General features: G+C 35.6%; 1 protein-coding gene across 21 annotated transcripts in view; it reads right to left on the minus strand.

Moving 5' to 3' along the window:
- The window catches only part of CHD9 (chromodomain helicase DNA binding protein 9), a 244238-nt gene that overhangs the window by 75064 nt on the left and 147223 nt on the right, over nucleotides 1–21951 (minus strand). For all 21 annotated transcript variants that reach the window (XM_049703938.1, XM_033418941.2, XM_033418942.2 and 18 more), the window contains 7 exons: nucleotides 19989–20075; nucleotides 19440–19577; nucleotides 10234–10355; nucleotides 6832–7075; nucleotides 2781–2957; nucleotides 1279–1422; nucleotides 927–1182 (listed from right to left, as the gene is read on the minus strand). In XM_049703938.1, coding sequence (XP_049559895.1) covers nucleotides 927–1182; nucleotides 1279–1422; nucleotides 2781–2957; nucleotides 6832–7075; nucleotides 10234–10355; nucleotides 19440–19577; nucleotides 19989–20075 — 1168 coding nt within the window. The remainder of the gene's footprint in view (nucleotides 1–926; nucleotides 1183–1278; nucleotides 1423–2780; nucleotides 2958–6831; nucleotides 7076–10233; nucleotides 10356–19439; nucleotides 19578–19988; nucleotides 20076–21951) is intronic.

Consider the following 21951-nt stretch of genomic DNA (forward strand, 5'->3'; position numbering starts at 1 on the left):
AGCCTGTAATTGAGGATATGGACAGTGTCTTAAGCACTTTTTATCTCCCAAGACACTGGGCATAATGTCTTACATAAATTTTATGTTTGCTAAATGTTTAATGAATGCTATTAGGAAAAGTATTAATGAAAATGTGGTTCTAACTTAGGTGAGTAAACACATATTTTTAAATAAACATCTAGTATTTAAACACCAATATAACAGTGATCATGACTGAAAGGTGATCATACTTAATCTGGATGGGCATCTTGCTTGCCATCAACGCAAACAAACAAGAAAAATTAAAGGGGAAGTCAAGTTACAGGTCTTTGACCATACTTCTTCCAGAGTCTAGATTAGCATTAGAGGCTCTCTGCTTTCCTTCAGCCTGTCTAGCTATAGGAGTACCAGGATTGCAAGTGAGTTAGTTACTAGTCTAAGAAATGGCTTGTCTTGGATAAAGTTAAGAGTATACTCCCAGGAATAAGTGAAAATACCCAAATGTTGTACAGAGAGACTATTAGCAGAGAAGCTGACAAGACCTTAAAAAGTAATGTTACTAGAACACAAAAATTGAGAGACAATAACTAGGGTATCCAGACTGAAAAGAAACCAGGAAGAAATATGTAAATTCGGAGGTTCAAAGACAGGCTTTGCTGTCTTTGTCCATAAGGAGGATTAAACTGGAGGAAGAATTACAGCCCACGCTAGACTGAACACAACTCCTGCTTTTGTAATCTGGTGATGCTAACATGGGACACTGTAATGAAGTAGCTCACACTGCCCCTGACTCCAGAATACTTGTAATCCCTCAGAACACCAGGGTGGAGAGTTATAGCATCACCGCCTCTCTTTATAACAGCCACTACAGCTGTAGTGGTGGTGTGTTATTTTTTCATGAGTATTTGTTGAAAGAAGAGAATTTGTCTGCAATCCTTTTAAGCTACCTTTGATAAGATATGGGTGATTACAGCACTTCCTGAGCTCCATCATGGTATTGACCAAGTTGGGTACATTAGTCTGCCCTGCTCCTTTGGATAAAAACGAAAAGTTCTTCTCCAGAATAGCCCGGTAGTATTTCTTCTGAATGTTAGTAAGTTCCACTTCAATGATGGTTTCTTCCTTAGGTGCCAACTTTTTTTCCACGTCTTCTTTCAATCGTCTCAACATCATTGGTTTCAAGATAGCCTGAAGTTTCTGCACCTGCATAAAAAATGATGAAAATATATGTAGCATACATATACATAAGTACAATGAGAAGAGATTTGATGTGCTTATTTACAAAGACCAATAGGATACCTGTTCCTCTGTTTTCAGATCCCCAAATTCTTGCATGAACGTTGATTCAGAAGGAAACCTTAAGGGTTCCAGAAAGTGAAGAAGACTGAATAGTTCTTCAACTGTATTTTGGAGAGGTGTGCCAGTCAAAAGCACCTTGTGCTCCTATATAAAACAAGAATAACATGTCAATAACATGTACTAAGTGTTCATGTCAAACACCACAGTACTAAAATTATACGAAAGCTGACATAGGTTATCAAACGTTTCAGTGTTTAAAAAGCAAATCTTTTTCCGACCATAATTTTCAAGAGTCAACCCAATACATCTCTACCCATACATCATCATTAATTTACTTTCTCAATCACTTTTTAAAAACTCTGTATCATTCTCATAATAGTTTACTTTGTCTGCTATTAATTCTTACCTATTGCTCTTGAAAGAAAAATTCTAAATAATTAAGAAGCATATTTTAGGTTTTTTTTCAAGGAAACAGACATTTTAAAGAACAAAGAGGGCATTTTGGGGGTTACTCAACCACTCTTGGTATGGTAATTTGTATAGAGAACAGTGCTCATTCTTTATAATTTGGCAGATCATCACTTGACTTCTTACACACGAACAAATTCTTAAATCATTAAAACTACAAACCAACAATGTGAAGGGCTGATTGGAATATACTTCTAAACTAGAATTGCATTACAAATTAAACATAATAGTAACAGCAGGAAATAAAATATTTTTAATGATAATAGCACAAAGTATTTGAAATTTGATTTGACAGTACCTCTAAATTCCTAACCTGAATATTTGTATATGTATCTGTATGTCTGCATAAGTATTTAATATTAGGAAACAGTCTAGACAGATATATACCAATCTGCAAATACTGGAGTAAGGAGGGGAAGAGAACGGGTGGGCGTGGATGAAGAGTAAGAAGGAGCACTTTAGTGTTTTACTGTATGTAGTCCTTATATCTTTGAGTCATTTGTTCAAGTGCTCATGTACTAATTATGTGATGTTAATTAAATCAAAATATTAAAAAACACAAAATGCTTTGATTTTAAAGCAAACACACTAATGACTTTCAAAAATCCCATTAATTATAATAAATATATGCTAAGTATGTAGAATTGTGTAGAAACTTTATCCCTCTATCATAAATGATCTGAATAATATAACTTTGGTGAAAAGGCTTTTTATTGAGGAATTTCTGCCTTAAAACTTGTAGTTTTATTTCTTTCAATAGGACACTCTACAGAGGTTTCTCTCTCTTTTTTTTAATTCCAGCAGTTAATTACTAAAGCTTTTTGGAGGAAAGAACTAAAAAATTTAAGTCTTAGAAAACAGATGAGATTCTTTCCCCCTTACTAATTAATTAAAGCAAAATAATCTTAATTATCACAGATAGAAATCAGAAATCTGTTATTTTAAAATAAAAAAAGGAATAAGTTTTTGGCATTAGCTCTTTTTACTATGTAGCTAAGAAACAGAAGTCATAAAAATGACATTAAGTTACTTACCAGATTCATGAGTTTCAGACCTTCTAGAAGTTTACAATTTTTATTTTTTAACCTATGTGCTTCATCAATAATCACACATCGCCATTCAATTGCATTAAGCTCTCCACAGCCTCCAAGAATCATTTCAAAAGTGGTGATGATGGCTTGGAATCTGTAAGCTCCTCGAATGATTCGCCCCTAGAAATTTATTACCAAATACAATAATTTGCTAGAATGTCTTGATCATAATTTTTAATTCCTGTCAAGCAGCATAAAAATCATTTAATGACATCTGCTATAAAACATTTTCCACTGGAACTTTTATGTATGCACAGACACTCCGTTAAAATGAGGAATTTTAGCATTAAAACTATTAGATTGCTGTCTTCAAGAATGTTAAAAATTATACAATTAATAACTATATCCAAATAAGTATTCCTTGATAAAACATTTTATAATTTTGAAGAGTTATAATAACAATGTTAAGTCAAAAAAGAAATGGTTATTATAAAATCTAGCCAATGAAATTTCAGTATTAATGCTTATTACTTATATCCGTGACTCCACACATATAATGGCAGATAAGTAGTTAATATAAAAATTGGCCACTTATGTCATTTATTCAGCAAGTATTTATTGAGTGTCTCTGATCTAGTTGTTGGAGATATAGTAGTAAACAAGACAGACAAAAATAATTATCCAAGTGGAACTTACATTCCAATGACTCAAATATAGGACATAGCCACTAAGAAAAAGAAAAAAACCACCAAAAATTAAAAAAAAAAAACTAAGAAAGTAACAGAAGTCATAGACTAAAATAAAACAGGGATGGGGAGTAGGAAGTATGGGGTTGGAGGTGACCATTCCCATTTTAATTAGAGTGACTGGGAGGCCATCATTAAGAAGTGACATTTGAGCAAAGTCCTGAAGATGAGGGAGGAAGCCATGTTAGTATCTAGAGATCTGCAAGAGAAAGAATTCTTGGTAGAAATAGAGAGTGTGAATGCTGTAATGTGGGAGTACCTTTGGCAGTATTCAAATAATAGCAAGAAACCCAGAGTGATTGAAATCCAGTGAGAATGGAGGGGATGAGGCTATATACGGCCTTAAAAGCTGTGGTAAGGACTCTGGCTCTTACTGTGAGCAAGAAGCTATAGGAGGGTTTTGAGACAAGAAGTATCATGATTTGACATATATTTAAAAAGAATCCCTTGGCTGTTCTGGTAAAAACAGTCTGACAAAGGCCAAGGACAGGATCATAGAAACCAGTTAAGAGGCTGCTGTAGTAATCCAAGCAAGAGATCTTCAATGGAGGTCATGAGAAGTGCTCAGTTCTGGATTTAATTGGAAGGTAGAACCAACAGGATTTACTAATGGATAGGAGTGGAGTGAGATAAAGAGAGGATTCAAGTTTGACTAAACTTTTTCACTCAACTAGAAGTTGGTGTTGCCATTGACTACAATGAGGAAATGCAGGATTTTGGTTTTGGACATGTTATGTTTGAGATTAGATATTGTCTATTAGATATTCAAGTGGAGTAATTGAGTAGGCATTTGCATATGACTCTGGAATTTAGGAAAGAGGTTAGAGTTGGTGATATAGATTTAGGAGTTTCCAGCAGTACAGACAGTAATTAAGTTGTGTGACTGAATGAAATCTCTGATGGAATGAGTATGGATATAAAAAGTCTGAAGACTGAGCCCTGGGTCACCCCCAAGATTAGATATGGGAAGACAAGAAGAAATTGGTTAAAGAGGGCTTCAGAAGGAATAGGTGGTGACATAGGACAGTATAAAGTACTGGAATCCAAGTGAAGAGAATGTTTAAATGCGACTGAAAATTATAAACTATTAGGGATTAGAAGAAATGAATGGTTAAGAAGGATCATGTGATCTGATTTAGATTTTAATTCCTATCAACTTAATTACACTAATTTTAGAATAATTCACATTGATTGCATATGCTAGCCATTAAGATGAACAATAGCTCCAGTAGAATATTATTAAAATATTGATAGTTATAAAGTATAAGTCTATGGTATTTACACAGCTCTAAAAACCTGGGATACAATGCATTCAGTTAGAGTAATATTGCAGTGTTTAAGAACAACGGCTCGAGTCTAACTGATTTGGGTTTAATTAATCCCAGTTTTGCTCTGTGATTTTAGGGGAAACTACATCACTTCTTTTTACCTTGGTTTCCTCATTTGTAAATAAGTATGATATTATCACCTATTTACAAGGTGATAAATTAATCTTTGATATTACAAAGATTAAGTAAAATACTACATGCAAACTGTTTAGCATAATGCCCGGCACATGGTAAATACTCAATAAATGCCTGTGGATATTAGTGTTACTATCTGTTACTTTTTCCAAGGCAATTGAGAAAATTACAACATAATTTTACTACTTATGTGATTTCAAGCTTATTTAATAACTTGGAAAAAGCAGAAGTTAAATGTTCATTTAATTTATATTAAAATATATTTGAAAGAATTAACTCTGAAAATTATTTCTATGTTTGAAGTATAAAGCTACTTAGCTCATTACAAGACATCTTTACCTCTTGAAATTTTAAACCCTTCACATAATATTCTTCTAGAATGCATAACATTTAGCATAAAAATATAATTTAATATATACTATTCAGTTTACAACACATCAAGAATCTTTCAGCTTCTGGCTCACATTTATACCAAACTCATACAAGACATATATTAAAACTGTAACCTTGTTAAAAATCCTTAAACTTCCAATATTTTAACGTACCTTTAAAAAATGAGATTGAACTAAATGATTTTAATGATATCATAGAGCTCTAAAATTCTATAAATGTACAATTAAGAATAATAAAACACTATGGAAGGAAATGAAACTATAACTTAACTAAGATGTCATAGGCTCCAAAGGTGCAAGGGTAATTAATTTTCAGTACAACTGATTGTAGACATACTTAATTTCATAGAAATCTAATTATTTCAACCATAGAAGGGAAATGAGGTTAAAGGAAAATATCAATTAATTTTATTGATATTCAGCCTCAAATAAGTAGAAAATCAGTTGTAATTGGGAGGCAAAAGTAGAAGGCTATGCACTTTACCTTACCTTAACCTGTATCATATCCCATGACCTGGCCATATGTTATAATGGTCCTTATAAAACAGAAGAATCAGCGAAAAAAATAAAATATTAAGGTGCTATATTGAGGCAGAGTGCCATAACCTTTTCCAATGAAAAAGTACAATTTTGTGTGAGTTGTTTTAATTAATTTTGTTTCTTATTTCTTAATAAAAGTTTTAACTAAGAAAAGTCAAACTACCACTCAAAACTGCAACTCGGAACTTCATGTTTTCTAGTCTTAACCTTCTGCTAGGGAATTCTTTCTTATAATGTCATCTCAATTTTATGATCTGTGCATTTAGCAGAAAAATAGGTATTCCTTCCTAAAGAGTAATTGGCCAAAGTAAAATGGAAAATGTGCCCCTAGGATATAGGGAAGAAGAAAACCATCAAAGCAATAGAGTAATGAAATAACCAATCCAAAGGGTAGAAAAATACAGACGTATGCTTGTACCAATATACAAAACAAACCAAGTTTTTAAAAACCGTCTAAAATCAAAATTCATTGAACACACAAGAGAACCTATGGTTTCACCTCAAAGGGCATTCAAACCCATGGTGGTCACTGAAGATGTAAATTTTAAAATGGAGGAAAAAAACTGGAGGATGATCAAAGAGACACATTATTTTTAAAATAAATTTAATGTGTAGTTGAAAACAATTAGTAAAACAATTATTCTAGTTGAAAAATTACGTATACAATCAAATTTGTACATTTGTATAAATCAGCATACTTCCAGTGAACTAGAGCGTGAACTTGGCTACTTCTGTCATTTTTCTCTTCAGCTACTAAAATTTATTGTAAAATAAATATGATGAATAAAGAGATCAGATTAAGATTTAAGTAAGCAATTAAAATCTATCATAAATTTGAAAGTAATTAATATGTAATGCTTATCTTTTGCAAACCTGACCTTTCAAACAACAAAAAACATCACCAATAACACACCTGTGAGTCCCTGAAGTACATCTCATATTGCTGTATCATTTGTCTGCTAATCAGGCTCCCATGATAAACCACAACATTAATATCAGTCCACGTACGAAATTCTCTCTCCCAGTTTGCAATAGTAGAAAGTGGAGCAATAATCAGGAAAGGTCCTCTTATACCAGTCAGAAGGATTTCGTAGAGGAATGTAATTGATTGAATGGTTTTGCCAAGACCCATTTCATCTGCTAAAATGCAGTTTCGTCTGAAATAAACAAATATATTACCCATGTAGATTTTGGGGTTTTCTGTATACTATAATGTTTTAAAAGATAAATATTAAAAAAAATAACCAGTGATCAAGTTAAAATACTTGCATTTATAACGTAGAAGTTGCTGAAGTGCAGATTTGGCTAAAGATTATAATTTTATTATAATATTGCAAAGGGACAACTATAGGTTTTTGTAGCTCCAAAATAAAGATACCACCTGTTAGATACCTGAGTTTTTAAAAGAACGAAATGGCAAGAGCAAGGCAAACTAAATATGTTATTTATTCAGGAAACATTTATTAAATGCTTTCTGTATCTCACGGATAGTATGAGAAGATGGGATACAAAAGAAATAGAACATGTTCTCTGCCTTCCAGGGGCTTGTATCTATTAGAAAAGCAGACATATGAATAAATAAATAAATAGTCATGCAATGTGCTATCACAGAAGCACAAATAAAGAACTGGTTTTCGACTCTAGCTATACATTGGAACAGCCTAAGAAACAGATACCCATGGCCTTCTCCTTTACATTCCAATTCAATGTGCATGGAGTAGGATAAAAGCAACTGTAATTTTTAAAATAAGCTGCACAGATGATTATGATATATGGCCAGTTAAGAATTATCAGTGTTTATTATGGAACCTCAGAGGAGTAAGCATCTAACCCTGGCTAGAAGAGATGAGAGAAGATAAGACTGCCTTCAAAGAGAAGGACAGTAATGAGTAGGATTTTGCCAGAGGGCAGAGCAAAGGAGCATAAGTGTAAAGAACATGATCAACTGGGAGGCCACAAGTTATTTAATATGGTTTTGAGGGAACAGTAAAGGGAAGGGATCTTACTAAGATAAGCAGGGGTCACAAATAAAGGTTAGAAATCATTCTACAATATTATGAATGAGAGTCACTGAACATTTTTAAAGAAACCTGATGAGATTAGGTTTGTACTTGAAATTTACTCTGGTGCCACTGTGAATATTAGAAGGTGAAGTGACTTAAGTTTGGACAGTAATTGGGAAAGTACCGCAATAATGCAGGAAAGAATGGGTGGACATTTGGACTAAGGTAGGAGGAATCAAGAGGAGAAAACTGATCCCAAAGTTAATTACATGTTAGAATGATTTGGACTTAGTGACCAATCCGATATATGGAGTGTAGGATGGCAGTCAGATTTCAGTTTGGGTGACTAAGTAAGTTGTGTTATTATTAACCAAGATGTAAAATATTTGAATAAGTTTGATATGGAAGAAACAGGAAATAATAAGGTTAATTTTGAATATGCTGCATTTAAAGAATCATTGAGATAGACATTAAGGTAGCCAGAAGTAAACAAATATGGGCTTGGAGTTCAAGGCCTTAGTTAAAGATGTTATTGATAAGTGAAGACACGGGGGAGTAGAGTTTGGCTTACGGAGAACAATGTAATATGAGAAGAAAGTAAAAAACAGAACTTTGGGAAAGAAAAAAACCAACAACACTGAAAGGGTAGGCAAGGAAGAAGAACCAGCAAAGACTATTGAAAGGAATAGTTACAGAGGTTCTGGAGAGCTAGGAGAGTCACACTGTGGAAGCTGTTGGGAGAATGGGGGAAAAGTTTAAAAAAGGAAGGACTAGCAACTACTATCTAACACAGCAGAGACAGCAAATTAGGGCTAAAAAATATCTTGTGGATTGGAAAATTAAGAGTTTCAGAGATGATACAGAATCAAAAGTCAAACGACAGGTTTAAGGAGAATTGGAGATGAGAAAATGGGAAGAGTTCATGCAGGCTATACTTCCTAGACCTTTGCCTAGGAAGTTACAAAGAGGGATCAATGTAGCTTGAAGGAAAAACAGAGCCAAGAGAAGGTTTACCCTTTCCTTTCCTCACTTTTATATATAAGTTAAACCCAAATTTGTTCACAGACTGAAGGGATGGCACTAGTCTTAAGAAGATAGTTTGAAGATATAACAGAGAAGGATAAGTGATTGAAGTGAGGTTCTGAAAAGATTGGATTAGATGCCTGTCAAGAGTTGAGGTGGTAGCATTAGTCTTGGTTCTGAGGAGGCACCTTTTAACTTCTGATATGAGGACAGAGGTAAGAATGGCTAAGGATGGAGATACATTTGTAGGCTTGGGTGTGAGGACAGGCAAGAACCTGAATGAATTCACCGACTGGCACTAGGCTTCTCTATGAAGCAGTCATATACAGAGAGTGAAGGGGATAGGGTTGTGATAAAGTGCTTGAGGAAAGTGGTACAAGTTTGAAACAAGTAACTGGGAAAGGGTATTGATAAAAGACAATTAAAATAAAATTTTGTTAACTATTTTACCAGGAAGATTCTCTTGGGAAAAATGATTAACATTTAGAAAATATAAACCAGGGGAAAGAGCACTGTGTGGAATAACAGGTTTTTCCTAACTCCACCTGATTGAGTTTCATGACTCACCATTACTTAGTGAAACAGAAGAATCATGTGACAAGTAAAAACACAGAAAAATGATTTTGAATATGTCATAAAATTTTGCTATTATTAATAATAGTACCTTCGTTTGCTCTTTTATATACACTATCAGACTTCTTTCTCAATCAAGATACCATTTTTTACTTCTTTTGCAATTAATTTTCCATCTCACTAAAAAAAGGTGAGATAATATTCCAAAAAGCATTTTGAACAACTTGGAAAATTAATAATAAATGGGGGTAATTCATTACTAGGTTCTTATATTTAGTATTCTATTCCTTATCAATTGCTGACAATCTGCTTCCTTGAAGACGTACATGACAGACCTATCTAATTCTTATAGATGGAACTGCTGACACCTTACTAACTAGATTCAACTATTGGCAGACAGTAGTGTAAGTTGAAAAACATTCTGTAACATAGCTGACGTTTGATGATGTTAACAAAGGTATTTCAAATTTAATTATGAATTAACATATCAACTTTCTTCTATTCTCATTGGTACACATTAAAAGGAAGCAACTGTAGTCAAAATCCTAAATTATAATGTACGTATCTTCTTGAGCTAACCACAACTTCATTTTCAATAATGAACACTCCATGACAGTAATAATGTAGCAACATCAGTACCAATTTTACTTAATGTATTTTGGAACACATAAAAAAACACACATTAAATTTTTTTTCTATTAATACATACTACATACCTATTGTACCAGTTGAATAAGAGCCAGTTGAGTCCTTCCAGTTGATATTCCCTGAGTTGATTGCCATTTTTATAATCCCTGGATTGATCTATTTTTTTCCAAATATTAGAAGGAGGACGGTCCTTTGTGGAAAAACAAAGAATGAATGATGTATTTTAGATTTTTTGATCTTCCCTATATCTCATACATGGTAAAACACTGCTTTTAAAATAATCAGAAGAATAACATTATATGACATTATGATGAAATTTTACAAACATCTGAACACCAAATAAGTTCTACACGAACTCTTCCAGAAAACTGAAGAGGAAAGCATACGTCCCAACTCATTCTATGAAACTGATACCAAAATCAGACAATGGCATTACAGGAAAACTAGAGACCAATATCCCACATGAACAGAGATGAAAAATTCATAACAAAATTTTAGCAGATGGAATCTAAAAATATATAAAAAGGGTAATACAGCATGACCAACTGTGGTTTTTCCCAGGTATGGAAGGTGGATTAACTTTGAAAATTAATCAATGTTGATCAACAGACTAAAAAACAAAAATATGATAATCTCAGCAGATGCAGAAAACGGAAGAACTAAATGCTTTCTCCCTAGGATCAGAAAAAGGCAAGGATGTCCACTGTCATCACTTCTATTCAACATTGTACTACAGGTTCTAACAGGAGCAATCAAGCAAGAACAAGAAATAAAAGTCATTAAGATTGGAAAGGAGGAAGTAAAACTTTCTTAATTTACAGAAGACATGATTTGTCTACATGGAAAATCCTGTGGAATCTAGAAAAAAGATAAAGAAGTGATTTTACTAACATTGCATGATACAAGATCAATATACAGAAAACTGTATTCTATATTGTAGAAACAATTATAAATACATTTTAAAAATACTATCTTATAATGGCATCCAAATATGAAAAATTTAGGGTTTACTAAAAAAAAATATTTCTTAAATGGTAGCCAATGAACTTTAAAATAAATAACATATACTATTGCTCTAATTATTGTTTAAAATAATTTCCACATTAATTAATATTCTCCATAATTTTCTTTTTAGCAATCCAATCACTGTTTCCTTAGTTTAGGCCAGGAACAAATTTCATTTGATCAAAGATACTTTACATGTTTTATATGTTATTTTATTTAATAATAATAGACTGGCAAAAAAAATCACTTACCTCCTACATTATTTGACTTTGATAAACCAGCACTGTTGTCAAGTTGATTTTACATTAACTGAGGGGATTAATTTTATTGGCTGAGTCCCCTTTACCAAGGACTACATTACATATCTAAGGCACTGGCTCTTCCCACCATGTGCTTCAAAATCACCTTTTTAATGACACCTGGGGTCCACTCTCAGATATTCTGATTCTGGAGCCAGGATATAGAAACTAGGAATCTCTAATTTTTTAAAAGTTCCAAAAGTGATTCTGATAAGCACCTCTGACTGAGAACCACTGATCTAAAAAAAAAGCTTACCTAATGAGGCTAAAGATCAGGTTACTACTGAAGCATGGTCCCCACCCCAAAAAGAATACCTTTCCCTTTCATAATATCCTTTAGACTACTCCTCCCTGAATTAGTTAATTAACACTTTTGTTTCCTGGCTCAAGGAAAGGTACTTAGAAGTCAAAAGGAATGGAGGTGAGCTGCTGTGTTCTTGGTTAATAGATGGTGGATATTATTGGGAGATAAACTAAGAAGACCAGAAAATAAGAAGACAACCAGAAAAAAAAACTGTTATAAAAACAATATGATCTCTTCCATGGAACAATTCATTCATTTCCTTCTCTTACATCACATCTCCACATTTTTCATGGCAGCTAATCATTAGCTCTGGTGCTAATCAGAAAGTGATCTGTTCTTCTCTTTTCATGCATAAACTCCCTCTTTAGTAAAGTAAGAAATTTCTATGACCAAATTATATTTGAAAGAGGACTGGCCAAGGGCTTCCCTGGTGGCACAGTGGTTGAGAGTCCGCCTGCCTATGCAGGGGACACGGGTTCGTGCCCCAGTCCAGGAAGATCCCACATGCCGTGGAGTGGCTAGGCCCGTGAGCCATGGCCACTGGGCCTGCGCGTCCGCAGCCTGTGCTCCACAAAGGGAGAGGCCGCAACAGTGAGAGGCCCGCATACCGCAAAAAAAAAAAAAAAAAAAAAAGAGAACTGACTAAAATATTTAATAAAATCATAATATGTCTCTTTAAAGTGAATTTCTTTTGGTCGGCTCCCCAAATTGGATTCACATGAAAATAAAAAAATATATAATTATTAAAATATCACAACTTGCCATCGCCTTCCAGAATTCTACAGTCTTTGTACTAGAAAAAACAATAACTGACTCAAGTTTTTTTTTTTGAGCAGGGAAGAGACAGATGTATCAATAAAAAAATCAGTGTACTTAACTTATGTAGGCCTTTTTTTTTATTGGAGTATAATTGCTTTATGATGTTGTGTTACTTTCTGCTGTACAATGAAGTGAATCAGCTATATGTATACCTATACCCCCTCCCTCTTGGACCGCCCTCCCACCTCCCCCCATCCTACCCATCTAGGTCGTCACAGAGCACCGAGCTGAGCTCCCTGTGCTATACAGCAGGTTCCCACTAGCCATCTATTCTACACATGGTAGTGTATTTATGTCAAATCTAAGCTCCCAATTCATACCACCCTCCTCTCCTCCTCTGTGTCCACATGTCCGTTCTCTACATCTACGTCTCGATTCCTGCCCTGCAAATAGGTTCATCTATGCCATTTTTCGAGATTCCACATATATGTGTATACAATATTTGTTTTTCTCTTTCTGGCTTACTTCACTCTGTATGACAGGCTCTAGGTCCATCCACATCTCTACAAAAGACCTAATTTCATTCCCTTTTTATGGCTGAGTAATATTCCATTGTATATACGTACCACACCTTCTTTATCTAGTCATCTGTCGTGGACATTTAGATTGTTTCCATATCCTGGCTACTGTAAATAGTGCAGCAATGAACATTGGGGTACATGTGTCTTTTTGAATTATGGTTTTCTCAGGGTATATGCCCAGTATTGGGATTGCTGGGTCATATGGTAGTTCTACTTTTAGTTTTTTAAGGAACCTCCATAGTGGCTGTATCAATTTACATTCCCACTAACAGTGCAAAAGGGATCCCTTTTCTCCACACCCTTTCCAGCATTTATTGTTTGTAGACTTTTTGATGATGGCCATTCTGACTGGTGTGAGGTGATACCTCATTGTGGTTTTGATTTGCATCTCTATAATGATTAGTGATGTTGAGCATCTTTTCATGTGTTTGCTGGCAATGTGTATGACTTCTTTGGTGAAATGTCTATTTAGGTCTTCTGCCCATTTGTTAATTGGGTTGTTTGTTTCTGGATATTGAGCTCCATAAGCTGCTTGTATATTTTGGAGATTAATCCTTTGTCCATTGCTTCATTTGCAAATATTTTCTCACATTCTGAGGGTTGTCTTTTTGTCTTGTTTATGGTTTCCTTTGCTGTGCAAAAGCTTTTAAGTTTTAATTAGGTCCCATTTGCTTATTGTTTTTATTTTCATTACTCTAAGAGGTGGGTCAAAAAAGATCTTGCTGTGGTTTATGTCAAAGAGTGTTCTTCCTATGTTTTCCTCTAAGGGTTTGATAGTGTCCAGTCTTACATTTAGGTCTTTAATCCATTTTGAGTTTACTTTTGTGTATTGTGTTAGAGAGTGTTCTAATTTCATTCTTTTACATGTAGCTGTCCAGTTTTCCCAGCACCACTTACTGAAGAGGCTGTCTTTTCTCCATTGTATATTTTTGCCTCCTTTGTCAAAGATAAGGTGACCATATGTGCGTGGGTTTACCTCTGGGCTTTGTATCCTGTACCACTGATCTATATTTCTGTTTTTGTGCCAGTACCATACTGTCTGATTACTGTAGATTTGTGGTATAGTTTGAAGTCGGGGAGCCTGATTCCTCCAGCTCTGTTTTTCTTTCTCAGGGTCTTTTGTGTTTCCATACAAATTGTAAAATTTTTTGTTCTAATTCTGTGAAGAATGCCATTGGTAGTCTGATAGGGATTACACTGAATCTGTAGATTGCTGTGGGTAGTATAGTCATGTTCACAATGTTGATTCTTCCAATTCAAGAACATGGTATATTTCTCCATCTGTTTGTGTCATGTTTGATTTCTTTCATCAGTGTTTTATTATTTTCTGAGTAAAAGTCTTTTGCTTCCTTTGGTAGGTTTATTCCTAGGTATTTTATTCTTTTTGTTGAGAAGGTAAATGGGATTGTTTCCTTAATTTCTCTTTCTGTTTTTCAATTGTTAGTGTATAGGAATACAAGACATTTCTATGCATTAATTTTGTAACCTGCAAGCTTACCAAATTCACTGATTAGTTCTGGTAGCTTTCTGGCAGCATCTTTAGGATGTTCTATGTATAGTATCTTGTCATCTGCAAACAGTGACAGTTTTACTACCTCTTTTCAAATTTGGATTCCTTTTATTTCTTTTTCTTCTCTGACTGCTGTGACTAGGACTTCCAAACCTATGTTGGATAAGAGTGCTGAGAGTGGACATCCTTGTCTTGTTCCTGATCTTAGTGGAAATGCTTTCAGTTTTTCACCATTGAGAATAATGTTTGTTGTGGGTTTTTCGTATATGGCCTTTATTACGTTGAGATAGGTTCCCTCTATGCCCATTTTCTGGAGAGTTTTTATCATAAATCGGTGTTGAATTTTGTCAATAGCTTTTTCTGCATCTATTGAGATGATCATATGGTTCTTATTCCTTAATTTGTTAATATGGTGTATCACACTGATTGTTTGCATATATTGAAGAATCCTTGCATTCCTGTGATAAGTCCCACTTGATCACGGTGTATGATCCTTTTAATGTGTTGTTGGATTCTGTTTGCCAGCATTTTGTTCAGGATTTTTGCATCTATGCTCATCAGTGATATTGGTCTGTAATTTTCTTTTTTGTGATATCTTTGTCTGGTTTTAGTATCAGGGTGATGGTGACCTTGTAGAACGAATTTGGGAGTGTTCCTCCCTCTGCAATTTTTTGGAAGAGTGTGAGAAGGGTAAGTGTTAGCTATTCTCTAAATGTTTGATAGAATTCACCTGTGAAGCCATCTAGTCCTGGGCTTTTGTTTGTTGGAAGATTTTTAATTCCAGTTTCAATTTCATTACTTGTGATAGGTCTGTTTATATTTTCTAATTCTTCCTGGTTCAGTCTTGGAAAATTGTACCTTTCCAAGAATTTGTCCATTTCTTCGTGGTTGTCCATTTTATTGCCATATAGTTGTTTGTAGTAGTTTCTTATAATCCTTTGTATTTCTGTGGTGTCAGCTGTGATTTCTCCTTCTTCATTTCTAATTTTATTGATTTGCGTCCTCTCCCCCTTTTTTTTTTTTTGATGAGTCTGGCTAAAGGTTTATCAATTTTGTTTACCTTCTCAAAGAACCAACTTCTAGTATTAATGATCTTTGCTATTGTTTCCTTCATTTCTATTTCATTTATTTCTGCTCTGATCTTTATGATTTCTTTCCTTCTACTGACTTTAGGTTTTCTTTTTTCTTCTTTATCTAGCTGCTTTAGGTGTAAGGTTAGATTGTTTATTTGAGATTTTTCTGGTTTCTTGAGGTGACATTGAATTGCTATTAACTTCCCTGTTAGAAATGCTTTTGCTGCATCCCATAGATTTAGGGCTTTCCTTCTCATTTGTTTCCATGTATTTTTTAATTTCTTCTTTGATTTCTTCAGTGATCTCTTGGTTGTTTAGTAGTGCATTGTTTAGCCACCATGTATTTTTGTTTTTTACAGTTTTTTCCTGTAATTGAATTCTAATCTCATAGTGTTGCGGTCAGAAAGGATGCTTGATACAATTTCAATTTTCTTAAATTTTCTGAGGCTTGATTTGTGACACAAGATGTGATCTATCCTGGGGAATGTTCCATGTGCACTTGAGAAGAAAGTGTATTCTGCCACTTGCAGGTGGAATGCCCTATAAATATCAATTAAATCTCTCTGGTCTACTGTGTCATTTTACACTTGTGTTTCCTTATTTATTTTCTATTTGGATGATCTGTCCATTGTTGTAAGTGGGGGGTTAAAGTCCCCCTATTACTGTGTTGCAATCTATCTCCCTTTTTATGGTTGTTAGCATTTGCCTTATGTATTCAGGTGCTCCTGTGTTGGGTGCATATATATTTATAATTGTTATGTCTTCTTCTTGGATTGATCCCTTGATCATTATGTAGTGTCCTTCCTTATCTCTTGTAACAGTCTTAAAGTCTATTTTATCTGATATGAGTATTGCTACTCGGGCTTTCTTCTGATTTCCATTTGCATGGAATATCTTTTTCCACCCTTCACTTTCAGTCTGTATGTATCCTTAGGTCTGAAGTGGGTCTCTTATAGACAGCGTACATAGAGGCCTTGTTTTTGTATCCATTTAGCCAGTCTGTGTCTTTAGGTTGGAGCATTTAATCCATTTTCATTCAAGCTTATTATTGATATGTATTTTCCTATTACCATTTTCTTAATTGTTTTGGGTTTGTTTTTGTGGGTCTTTTTCTTCTCTTATATTTCCCGCCTAGAGAAGTTCCTTTAGCATTTGTTGTAGAGCTGGTTTAGTGGTGCTGAATTCTCTTAGCTTTTGCTTGTCTGTAAAGCTTTTGATTTCTCCATCGAATCTGAATGAGATCCTTGCTGGGTAGAGTAATCTTGATTGTAGGTTTTTCTCTTTCATCACTTTAAGTAAATCTCCTGCCACTCCCTTCTGGCCTGCAGAGTTTGTGCTGAAAAATCAGCTGATAACCTTATGGGCATTCCTTTGTATGTTATTTTTTGCTTTTCCCTTGTTGCTTTTAATATTTTTTGTTTGAATTTAATTTTTGTTAGTTTGATTAATATGTCTTGGTGTGTTTCTCCTAGGGTTTATCCTGTATGGGACTATCTGCCCTTCCTGGAGTTGGGTGACTATTTCCTTTCCCAAATTAGGGAAGTTTTCCACTATAATGTCTTCGAATATTTTCTCAGGCCCATTCTTTTTCTCTTCTTCTTCTGGGACCCCTATAATTTGAATGTTGGTTTATTGTTGTCCCAGAGGTCTCTGAGATTGTCTTCAATTCTTTTAATTCTTTTTTGTTGATTCTGTTCCTAGGCAGTTATTTCCACCATTCTGTCTTCCAGCTCATTTATTCGTTCTTCTGCCTCAGTTATTCTGTTATTCATTCCTTTTAGTGTATTTTTCATTTCAGTTATCGTGTTGTTCATCTCTGTTTGTTTGTTCTTTAGTTCTTCTAGATCTTTGTTAGACATTTCTTGTACTTTCTCAATCCGTGCCTCCATTCTATTTCTGAGATTCTGGATTATCTTTACTATCATTACTCTGAATTCTTTTTCAGGTAGGTTGCCTATTTCCTCTTCATTTATTTGGTCTTGTAGGTTTTTACCTTGCTCCTTCCTCTGTGACATGTATTTTTGTCATTTCACTTTTTTTGTTTTTTTTTTTTTGATGGGTGGGATTGTTTCCTATCTTACTGGTTGTTTGGCCTGAGGATTCCAGCACTGGAGTTCGTAGGCTGCTGGGTAGACCTGGGTCTTGATGCCAAGATGAGGATCTCCGGGAGATCTCACTCCAATGAATATTCCCTGGGGTCTGAGGTTCTCTGTTAGTCCAGTGGTTTGGACTCAGAGTTCCCACTGTAGGAGCTCAGGCCTGACCCCCAGCTTGTGAACCAAGATCCTGTAAGCTGTGCAGGGCAGCAGGGGGAAAAAAAAAAAGCCAGAAAAGGCCTTGGCTGTGGGGGGCAGGGCTTAGGCAGGGGCAGGGTTTAGGTGGTGGGTGGGCCTATTCTTAGGACCCACGGGGCTGGAAAAGGCCATGGTGGGTGATCAGGCTTAGGTTCAACCACAGCAGGAGGGGCCCAGGAGTGCCTCTGGCCTTGGAGGGTGGAGGACCAAGTCTGGGACCCCAGCAGGCTCCCTGGGCCCGAGTAGGCAGAGGAAATAATAGGCACGTTCCCTCTGATCCTCCAATCGCAGGTGGTGCTCTCCCTGTTGGCCTCTCTTCTTCTTCCCCACCCATGCCCCTAGGACCCACACGGCCAGAGGGGGCCCCCAGAAGGCAGGGGACCAGACCGGGAAGCCTAACAGGCTTACTGTGGCTGAGCGCAGGGGAAACACCCAAGGCACTTCCCCTGATCCCATGGTCCTGGAGGGTCCCTCCCACTGCCTCTCCTCCTCCCTCCCTCCTACATCCCTAGGACCCACGTTGTCTGGAGGGGGCCTTGGAGGGCCGGAACCGGCCCAGGAGATCAGCAGGCTTCCTGGGGCCCGACTGGGAAGGGGAAACGCTAGGCGCACTCTTCTGATCCTCCAAGCGTCTGAGGGTCCCTCCAGGCATGGGAACCCCTCCCCTCTCCTAGCCACCCCTCAGGGGCCCCAGTCCTGTCCAGCTTCCACTTCTCCTCCCCCCTCACAATCCCTCACATCCTACCCAGTCACTTGGGGGTTCCTCCCGTCTCCTTGGGTGTTGAGGTCCCCCACCAGCGTCTGGCAGGTGCCCTAGTTGTGGGGAGACGCAAACTCCATGTCCTCCCACGCCGCCATTTTGACTGTGCCCCACTATGTAGGCATTTAACAATATTCTATACAAAAGGTTTTTCTAAAAATAAAGCTACTATGGAAGTAGAAGAACTATTTAGTTAAGAAGAAATAACTGGTTTACAGAAAACAAAGGAAAGGTGGGTATAATAAGGATTTTTCTTTGACAGAGAATTCATAACTCTGCTTAGAGCTGAAACTGGTATTCTTGACATTTTTATAAATGACCTGAGAGAAAAAGCAGTGGGAAAGTTTTAAATTCAAGATGAGGTAGAAGTATTTGCAACTTTTCCAGAGGGAAATTTAAAAGGAAATACTTATCAAACTTTTGAATGCATATATGTTCTGACCAAACAATTATACTTCTGATTTATCTTACAAGGGCTCAATGTTCAATGTAACATTGTTTATAAGAGCAAAACACTGGAGTATCCACTAATGGAGGAACAGTTAAATTAATATATATAAGATATTATGCAGTAATTTTTAAAATACAATATTAATTGCATACCAGACTAAATTAAAATTTCAAAAATTAAAATAAATCTGTTGAATAAAGAAGTGCTAAGATTTTATGATGCTAAGGCATGTTCTTACCAAATGTCTTGTGTCAGGCCGTGAAGCTTGCAACTGTTCAAACTCTTCTATTTTTGCAAGATCTACATCTTCTTTTAGTTCCCAAGTACTATCTTCATATGGTAATGAGCACCACTTTACTAAGTAGTAAATAACAGGCTGTAAAAAAAATTTTTTTTTCATTTTACCATTTTGAAAAAGAATAGTAAGAAATAGTTTAAATTGAGAATCCCCAGAAATAGTTTAAATATATTAACCTACATTGGTAAAAACTTATGAAACTTTTTTGGTGTTTTTAGGTCATTAACTTTAAAAAAGTAATGCTTTATGCCCCGGTCCGGGAAGATCCCACATGCCGTGGAGCGGCTGGGCCCGTGAGCTATGGGCGCTGAGCCTGCGCGTCCGGAGCCTGTGCTCCGCAACGGGAGACGCCCCAACAGTGAGAGGTCCGCGTACCGCAAAAAAAATAATAAATAAAAATAAAAAATAAAAAAGTAATGCTTTAATATTTGGAAGTCTTTAGGTTTTTCTTACTTACTTAGAAAATATTTCTATCAAATATTTACTTACCTCACCAGTATCTTTATCTTCACAAAAAGAGACTTCTAATACTCTGTCTACTTCAACGTAGTCTGGGTTAAATGGTTCTTCTTCCATCTAAAATTAAAAAGTAACTTAGTTGATATATGATAAAGAAGTAGAAAGATGAAAGTGAAATAAAGACAAATTTACTAGCTATTCACTATAGAACAAACACATAAGTTTGATTTTAATTAAATTTCCAAAAAATGGAATCCTTCCATTTTAATTCCAAAAAGATTGCTAGGATATTTGTCTATATTATGAATCACCATGTTATATATAAAAAACTCAACTAAACAACACTAAAAAATGGTACTCCAGACAAGTAAGTTACTCTAGAAGATGTGTTGTTTAAAAATTTCTGAAAGGGAGCCTCTTTTGGAAAGAGGCTCTCCTTTACCTCTGTAAAGGTACTACTTTCCTCAGGTCCAAGAGTTGAAGACTAATCACCCGACCTGGAGGCTCCTGTCTCATCTGTATCAAACACTCTATCTACTGATGGTTCTTGTGCTCAAGACCCTCTTACCTAACTAAAGGCAAACTCTCTGAGCTACCTCACATTCGACTGCACTCATTTACTCTTCAATCTACACTTCTTCCTATAGTTTCTAACTGGGTTAACAGTAACACAGCACCAACTTCACACCCTACTCCCAGTTACACAAGCCAGCAATGGAGAAGTCATCTTAGATTCCTTCTCTTTTTTAATCTCCCACATCCCTTAACTCATCAATTCACACAGATCCTACTTTTATCTGTAACTCAAATTGGTTCCTCCTTCCTCATTCTCACTGCTTCATCATTCCTTACTTGGATCTTTACAAATAACTTCCTAACTAGTCACCAACTACTGTCTTGCCTCCCTTTAATTTATTTTCACACTGTCCCCATAATACTGTTTCTCAAATATAAATCATATATTGCTCCCTGGCTTCAAATCCTTCAATGACTCTCCCAGATTTCATGCTTTAGAGTACAAAAACAGATGCTTTTCAAACTCCATGTTCTGTCACACCTTCATGGTTTTATACTAATTTTTCTCTCTTCTGAATAGACTGCTGTTCCTTCTCTTGTCTGCTTGGCTAATTCCTACCCATTCCTCAAAGTCTTACTTCCAAAAACCCATCTCAGCTATCTTTGCTGCCTCTCCTCCTCTGTTTAACCTCTAAATGTTATAGTACTCCATGGCTCTGCCTTTAGTTCTCCTCACTATCTTAATCCTTTCCTGAGCAATACTATCATCTCCATGTACAGGACACACTTGTTAAAGAGCACTGCCCAACACCAGAATGGTGATAAGGTATTCTAAGAAAATCTGCACAGCTCCAGTTTATCTTGTACCTGAGTCATGAATGTACCTAATCTTCATGAAAAATTAGAAGATTATTAGTTAAGTACTTCTAAAATCTTCAGCTCATTAGAAACTTCTATATCAGAGTGAGGTAGTGAGAAATTTTTGAGGACCTCCCAGCATCCATAAACTGATAGGTCATTTCAGAGTCATCAAATTTTTGAAGTAGATTTTATAATTACAAAGAAATAACAATAGCTTCATGGTGGAAAAATCTGCCATAAGATATCAACCATTATCTAGTGATTAAAGTTAACACCACCAGTAATTGGGCAAATAGGTATCGTGTACCTCCTGATATGATACACTGAGAATGCTGCTGCATCATCTCTGTAGTGTTCTTTTAAATAATGCATGACCTGAAGCTGAGGAAACATCAGATAACCCCAAACTGAGGGATGTGCTACAAAATAAACCACCTAAATTCTTTAAAAAGTGTCCAAGTAATGAAAAACAAAGAAATATTGATAAAGGAGACATGACAACTAAATGCATTATATGCTGCAGGATTGGATTCTAGACCAGAATAAGCATACACACTCACACTTTTTTTTTTTGCTATAAAAATACTAGTGGAACAATTAGTGAAGTATGAATAAA

Source organism: Orcinus orca, chromosome 20 (genome assembly GCF_937001465.1).
Source record: "Orcinus orca chromosome 20, mOrcOrc1.1, whole genome shotgun sequence".
Lineage (NCBI taxonomy): Eukaryota > Metazoa > Chordata > Mammalia > Artiodactyla > Delphinidae > Orcinus > Orcinus orca.